This window comes from Berghia stephanieae, chromosome 9, assembly GCF_034508935.2.
Source record: "Berghia stephanieae isolate SIO BIC M18660-M18661 chromosome 9, UCSD_Bste_1.3, whole genome shotgun sequence".
Lineage (NCBI taxonomy): Eukaryota > Metazoa > Mollusca > Gastropoda > Nudibranchia > Aeolidiidae > Berghia > Berghia stephanieae.
In genome coordinates, this window is record NC_088368.1 from 12,463,761 (window position 1) to 12,472,528 (window position 8,768).

An 8,768-nucleotide genomic window follows, 5' to 3' on the forward strand; every position below is an offset into this window, starting at 1 on the left:
TCATCATCATCATCATCATCATCATCATCATCATCATCATCATCATCATCATCATCATCATTATTATTATCATTTAATTATTATCATTATTGGTATCATTATCATCATCATCATCATCATCATCATTATTATTATTATTATTATTATTATTATTATTATTATTATTATTATTATTATTATTATTATTATTATTATTATTATTATTATTATTTTTTATTATTATTTATTATTATTATTTTATTATTATTATTATATTTATTAATTATTATTATTATTAATTATTATTATTATTTTATTATTGTTGTTGTTGTTATTATTATTATTATTATTATTATTATTATTATTATTATTATTATTATTTATTATTATTATATTATTATTATTATTATTTATTATTATTATTATTATTATTATTATTTTATTATTATTATTATTATTTTATTATTATTATTATTATTATTATTATTATATTATTTTTTTTTTTTTTTTTTTTTTACTATTATTACCTAACAGACTGTTATCAAGTTACTCTTATCAAATTATTTCCCACCGTGTATTATGTCGTATTGGCTAGGCCAGGCTACGTGTTGTAGGATATGTGCTACACGGAACCGGATAAACCAAAATGTCCCCCACCGTTTCTAAACTGTGTTATGTCCCAATGTGCTGTACGAAGACACTGACGTATTATTCAAAATTATACGAGCTTGTAAACTTCTGAGTGTTAACGTTTGAAAATCACAACCCACTCTTCTCAAATAATGTGTTTATTTAAATCAAATAGTAAATAGTTCCCTTTATTTTTTCCCTAAGGGGAAGTTTTATTCTTTCGGGTCTATTCCAAGATAAGACTGGAATAACCCCGCAGTGCAGCGCCGCAAAGTGAGCTAAGTCTGAGTGACTTACTCAAGGCTACACAGCGCGGCGGGTAGTCGAACTAGGTACCCTTCGGGTACGAAGCAAAGACCATTCCTCTAAGCCACGCCGCCATAAATTTGACAAATTATTAAGCATAAAATGAAAGTTTTTAGAATTAGATTCAACCCGGAAGAAAATCATTTTGAGATAACCGGTTTCTCGTATAAGAGAGTTAGGGCTTGGTTGTTATCTAAGGCTATACATGATACGACTGGACTGTCCAATCTACCATACTCTGGAAAAAAAAAAACACACCAAAAAAATTTGGCCAGAAAACTCATCCTTCAAATATCGATCGATTAAAATGACCCTCTTCTTGTTAAAAAGCTCTAAATCCAGGTAATTTATAAAAATCTCAGGTTGAGATTTATTGTTTTCAAGATGAGGTTAATTTTAATCGTTCGATATTTGTAGGAAGAGATTTCTGGCCAAATCTTTAATGCGTTTTTTCAGAGCACAGCAGTTAAGTAATCTTTGTAAGGAGTGGTGTTGGGGAATCCGCTTTACTCATTTAAAGTGGACATAACGTTATTGCAACATTAAATGTTAAGCGTGGTTGTTGGCCGGATGGGTGACGGTGAAATCCGAATATTATAGTCCGCCATTGTTTTCCTTGTGTAAGGCTTTTTAAGTCACATCATCCCATACGACTCAAGTGTGAATAAGTACCTGGCTATCGTTAGTGACGGATATTGTAAGAGTGTTAGTATAAAAAGGACACCTAACAAGCGCTTGGAACTGTAAGAAATGGAAATGTGCTGGCCGGATATGAAAGTTCATATTCAGGTTTCAAACTACTTGGAAGTGTGTATGTAACCAGTCCTTCGGAGGACTTATAATGAATAGTTTACATATTGGGTCATAAAGTGACACAATTCTTTTTGTAGCAGGGTTTAGGGGCAGATATTTAAGATTACGGGACGTAAAAGAACTAGAATGGATGATTGATATTGACGACCAGCATATATTTAGACTAGAGAATAAGATGCAATCACACTGAAACCAGAAGACCAAGGCATGTATTCAGTCCTCCGGAAAAGTGGCTTTACACTTCCAATGAGATCGGAACCATTTTTTAACATCACACTTTTGTTCCATATTGCTATAAATTTAAGCTTTAACATTGAAACCTGACCTTAACCTTAAATCTCTCTGTCGCACGAGCAGCATAAGTCCAGGACATTTTCCTTCCATTTCATCCGGTCTTTGGCTACAGTCCTGGTCCTCTGCTAGGAGTGACATCCAAGTTGTTCTTCTTCCTTTTCCATCATCCTGTGTCATGTTTTTTAAAACCTTACTTTCCCTCTCTTTCCCTCTGGTGTCCATCCCGATGCCACTGCAGAATCGTTCTTTTCCCCCTCTCCTCAAGACATGCCCAATACAGTTCCCCCGACGTGTACATATATGCAGGTCTGACATCCAAACCCACTTATGGGCCTAGTTTAACATTGTTGTAATGGACAATATTTAGCGTCATTTTTTGAAATTTCCATTACAACAATGAGCCCATAAGGAAGTAGGTTATCAGACCTGCAAATACACGCACGTCGAGTTCCACCTTTTCCTTCTCACCACCACATTAAATTTCTCTGCCTTTCTCCAAGGTTCCTTACATAATTATTAATTATTTTTGTCAAGTCTGATGGCGAGAAAGGTGGCCAAACCAAGACAATTTCTTTCCTTTGACTATAGACAGGAGAGATCCCTGTGGTCCTGTCAAAGGAACAATTCTGTTCTCTCTAAATCTCTTTGTTCAACTTATGGTTTGTACAGATGATGCCTAATATGCGCCGTCATTATTTTACCTCTGTAACACTTTATAGACACAGTATCCCATACGACTCAAGTATGAATGAGTACCTGGCTATAGACAGTGACGGAAATTGTTTTCAAAATTTGATTTAATGATTTAATGATGAATCATTTAATGATTGTATACACCAGAAATAGTAAACAACAATAGTAGCTAACACGCAAACGATTTCTATATAACGCATGTACTAAAGCGCTTTACTGGGCGGCACAAGCAAACGACATCAAAAGTTAACATGTGCAGCGAGACATGACACTTGTTAGGCGTCTTACATTTTTTTCGACAAAGACGACGCTGTCTTCAGCCAAGTAATAATTTCACAACGAAACAAAAGCTGTGAGAAAATGTGAGTCAAAAGATTATTCTAAGTACTCTAATTTGCCGTTCCAGAGCGGGACTCGAACCGTGAGTCTTCCAATCTGAAGGCATGTATCATAACTACATGGCCACAAAAGTAATTTTGGTTTCTTTAGATTATCAGACCGTAGCCTATATAGAATCTTAACATGACACAATCCTAAAAAAATTTCCTCACAATACCATGTACCCCATGCGGCGGTCCTCAACATCAAGCAAAAAGGGAGTTGTCGTTACTAGTGCTCAAGGAAACAAATGACTTCATTAGTTGAGTTTATGAATACAACTTACTGTTCACTTTCTTTTGGTGGTCACCGCTTTGTATCTTGACGTAATTCTTTTTGGGTAGAGGTCCTTTAAATATATTACTTTGTAAATGGTGTTGCTTAAAGTTCGGGGAAAAAAAAAACAACAAGTAAAGCATGTAACAGTTGAAGAAAAACTTTGTTTATTTGGTTGTCATGATTATAGAATGAACGAAGTTTGTGTCATTCAACGCCTTATTGTTTGAAGACACACTGAGTTGTGATTAGCACTTGCTGAATTCTCTCTCTCTCTCTCTCTCTCTCTCTCTCTCTCTCTCTCTCTCTCTCTCTCTCTCTCTCTCTCCTCTCTCATAATATATATATATATATATATATATATATATATATATATATGTGTGTGTGTGTGTGTGTGTGTGTGTGTGTGTGTGTATGTTTGTATAAATAATGATGATGATTATAATTACAATGATGGTAATAATAATACTAATAATATTGATAATAATAATGATGATAATAATGATGATGATAATAATAAATAATAATAATAATAATAATAATAATAATAATAATAATAATAATAATAATAGTAATAATAATAATAAATAGTAAATAAATGATAATGATAATAATAATAATAATAATAATAATAATAATAATAATAATAATAATAATAATAATAATAATAATAATAATAATAATAATAATAATAATTAATGATGATAATAATATAATAATAATAATAATAATATAATAATAATAATAATAATAATAATAATAATGATAATAATAATAATAATAATAATAATAATAATAATAATAATAATAATAATGATAATAATAATGATAATATAATAATAGTAATACATGTAATAAGAAATCAAAACGGTATTATTTCTGGAAGTTTCCATATATGCTAAAAATTTAATTTAACGACCTTGGTTTGGACGTGGGTTAAGTTTTTATCTCATATTGAGTACAACAAATATAATATTTCCCTTAATTATCAAATACAATACAAAAACTATTTTTAAAACCCATTTTAAAAAAATGAAAACAAAACAAACAACAACTAACAATTCATATTACTTGTCATTTTACAAATATTATTTGGTATTTAGTTTACCCTTTCAAAATACCATTTAGATGCGATGGGTCATATTTATAACCCATCTTCTCAAAGTGGTGGAGGTTCCGATAGCCCAGTTGGTAGAGCACTCGCTTCGTACTCAAAAGGACCTAGATCGATCCCGAGTAGAGTCGAGACCTTTTTCTAATCTGTACAAACCATAAGTTGAACAAAGAGATTTAGAGCAGAATTGTTTCTCTGACAGGACAACAGGGATCCCTCTTGTCTATGGTCAAAGGAAAGAAATTGTCTTGGTTTGGCCACCTTTCTCGCCCCCCCCCCCCCCCCTGTCCATCCGGCGGTGATTGGGTAGCTGGTTCTGTTCGATCTGTCGGAAATTACTTGACGATAGACTAGCGTCTTCTCCAAAGGGTAGTAAGCAAGTGCTACTGTACGTTTCACGCTGTAGAGACTGAGATAAACTCCGGTTCCATGGACCTAATGGTACTGAAGGACTACTTTCTCAAAGCGGTATAATGCAGACCTGCCTACTTGAAAATCTTTAAAAAATCGTAATTTTTAGGAGACAAAAATTGTAGTAGCTATAATTAACTTAAAAATCTCAACAATTTACTCACACATGTATTTAAAAACTCTTCAAAATCCTTATAATTATGTAATCTAGCATCAACTTCCATTTTTAGTAAGTTTTAATGACTTTGAGATGCTCATGAAGTGCTGAAAATGGAGCCAAAATTTCGTCATTATAATTATACGATTTTTTTGTAATAGTAGGCAGGACTGTATTATGTTGGGAAAGGATTTTTCTTTTTACAGAGAAAGGTGGTAAACACTTTAAAGCTACGTGCCAATGATAAATGCAGGTCTGATAACTCAATGCAAATATGGGCTTGATTTAACATTGGTGAAATGGACAATATTTGGCGTTGGTTTGAGCATATTTCCATTACAAGAATAAGGTCTTAACTCACTCAACCCTAACACCGACTATAGCCGTAGTTTACCCGATAACTTTTACCCCATGCCTATTTATTACATTTTTCTGAGACAAATTATAGGCGTAGTAGCTAATGTTTTTGGTTTTTGCATTTTAAAGGCTATTTAATAAAATTACCTTTGTACATGCTCATTTTTAATACATTTTTTCCAATTTTGAAAAGTAGCAAAAATCTCTAGGATTGAGTGAGTTAATAAACTGGGTTATCAAATCCTCAAATAGATGAATGTCGAGTTACACACAGTATTCAACACGATCTTCCAGGCAGGAACTGTATAATACACACGGTGATAAAAGGTCCCATAACAGCCACAGACAGAAACAAGAAGAACCAGCCCAAATTTTGAAGGATTAGAGGGAAAACCCAAGGCACTATTAGGTTAGCAAATATTGTTGACGTCATCGCAAGACCGTAGTTTGTTGGGTAATGTTGGTGACCAAAATATTGCAGAGCTCCCAGTGGGATGAGGATGAATCCGCTAGAGAGGAGTCCGGATAGAACTGCTGTAAAGACCATGTAAAGCCATCGGTCCGAACGCACAGAAAGGTACCAAAATGAAAGGAGGACTGTGGACAAAGCCGTGGATCCAACTGTCACATTTTTCAACCCCATCTTATCAACGGCTAAGCCGGTCAAAAGTCTTGCAGCTGCGCACGTTATGGTAGAAACACTTCCAATCGCTGTTAGGAATTTGTCGTCAGCGATCCAAACCTGTCCGAATAGTTTGTAGTAGTTTGTCGCTGCTAGGAAACCCAATGCCATGTAAAATGAAGTCACCCATAGGACATAGAAGACACATGAACGCAAGACTTCCGTTGGTGATTTGTCATGTGGTGAAGGCATCGTTTTGTCATTTTCGTGGGATTTTATCATATTTTCTTTTTCGTCTCTCGGTGTTTTGGTGTGTGATTCTATCATTTCATCGTTGAGTGTATTGACACCCTTTTCTAATATCGTGCCGTTATTTCTAAAGGAATTACAGCTTAACGTTTCGTCCTCAAAATTGCCATTTCCATTTGCAGGATATACTTCAATACTTATAATCCTACAATTAGCCTCATTCTGTTCAATATTTGTCGTGTAAGTACTGATGAAGTCATTATCTTCTTCTTTGATCACATTTGTTTTGCACGACCATGAACTTTTATAATCCCTAATTACGTCATCACAATGCGTAATCCTTGCTTCTCCCATCTCTGCTGTGTCTTCTGTTTTCGGTTTTGGGCGTCTTAAAAGCAGAAAGCCAATCAGTTGAAAGCTGACGGATAGAACACCGATTGGAATAAAGACCTGAGGGTATCGATTCAAGATCTCACTTTGACCAAAGTACAGCATGTTTTTATCATTATCTATATTTGGTACCAAACCGTTGGGATTAATGAACGCAGTTATCATTTCATTGTAGAACATGGCTCCGGTACTAAAAGACATTGATACAAAAGAAACTGCTACACCGACATATTTGTCCTTGAACTCCGCGGCGACTAGAGCAAAGGACAGGGCGAAAATCACCCCACAACCTACACCAGGCAATATCATAAAAGTAAAAATGGTCAAATATATGGAATATTTCACAGAAAAAAATGTTGCAAAAATTCCAGTGTCAAATATAAGAACTGACAATAATATAGTTTTGAAGGTTCCAATTTTCTCTGAAATTTTACCTGATAAAACTTGGCCTAAGCTCATTGCGATGAAAAACAAACTCAACATCAACGTTGTGATACTGTCAGTGTCATTGGAATACAGCGTCAAATGAGCACGAAAGAAAGAGACGCTGTAGCTTGCCAAATTTCCGTAATATCCCGGTAATCCAATGGTGGAAACAAGGAGAATAACTCCAATGAGTAATTTGTACTTTTGATATTGTGGTTTCATGATACTGACTATAACATTACGTGACTCTTATAAAAACGGTATTTTAGTCAGAGTGATTTCCATGCTGAAAATTGAGTTTATAATCAGAAATGGATAATTATATTTTGTCATTGTGGAAAATTGAATATATATCAAAAGAAAATAGGACTAAAGTCTTAATTTTTATATTTGTGATAAGTTTAACTTTATATTCCTTTTTAGGAATCTGTTTCATCCCGACATATTGCCAGACGGATACGTGGGTCACGTATTTAACCGTGTGTCAAAAGTCTATTATGTTCTCTCATCTCCTTTTTCCATTGTGGATTACAATATGTGCCTTATGGAATTAAATTGTAGAGAATAGGCTTTGAATGACGTAGAAGTTACTGCTCGGAATATGTCATTAGTGAATGAGTTCATCACAGATTCTGTCCCTTGGTGGTGTCCAACTCACAGTGAACATTATTGAAATGACAGCACAAATGTAAACACTGCGTACCTTTGTAGGGTTCGATGGTTTCTAAGAGTGAACAAAACTCACAAAATCACACATTTCATTATAATAACGAGACACAACACTGAGATACCAGTCCCGTGTGAAAAGGTCTTTGTAATTATTCTTTGTCCACCAATCACGGGCCTGAATTTGGTAGACAATGCAATCTCAATAGAAGGAAAAAGTTGACTTCATTCTGCTCTTTGTTATTGTTGTTTTTTTTTAGACCGCCAGTTAGATGATTCCGTTCTCACTGAATTCTACCAACTCAGGCACTGGTGTAAAATAAATATCTGAAAAGGTGTGTATGAAATAGTGCCAGACAAAACGGAAAGAAAAATACAAAGAAAAACCATCCCAAACTCAATCTGCTCCAACTGACCAAAAAAAACAAACAAAAAACAAAAAAACAAAAAAAAAATAACACACACACACACACACTAAAAAAAAATTAAAAAAAAAACAAACAAACAAAAAACAAAACAAAAAACAACAACAACAAAAACAACCCAAATACAAAACAGTCCGTCTCAACAGGGAAGTCGAGGCAGGCTGATTTTTCGGTTTGTTTTTCTTGGTATTTTTCTTTCTGCTTTGTGGCTGTTTCATACACGGCTTTCTATTTCTATATCAGTATAATTTTACACCAGTGCATGCTCTCGAATGTGTCTCTTAATGGAATTTCGTTCCAACATTTGTCGTGGTCTGATTCACCCCGACATGTTACGGGTTTAAGCGCAGCCATCGTTAACTTATGAGGCGAATGCGGTCATCACACAGATTCTGTCCCTTTGTTGTAACCAACACAGTGAATACTTTTAAAAGGACAGCAGTATAGATAGTTCGAATATGACGTCACTCAGGTCTTTGTTATTGTTTTTTTGCCATCCGCGTTTATGAGTAATGCTCACTGAACTGTATTAACCCGACTATAAACGTTCATGGATACACACAGTTTTGTGTGTTGGTCGGT

At 34.2% G+C, this 8,768-nt stretch overlaps 1 protein-coding gene across 1 annotated transcript; it reads right to left on the reverse strand.

Moving 5' to 3' along the window:
• Positions 1-5,685: 5,685 nt before the first annotated feature.
• On the reverse strand, positions 5,686-7,317 carry LOC144979135 (uncharacterized). The gene has a single exon (XM_078925736.1). It carries the CDS (start codon positions 7,315-7,317, stop codon positions 5,686-5,688), a length of 1,632 nt encoding a protein of 543 aa, XP_078781862.1.
• Between the last annotated feature and the right edge of the window lie 1,451 nt (positions 7,318-8,768).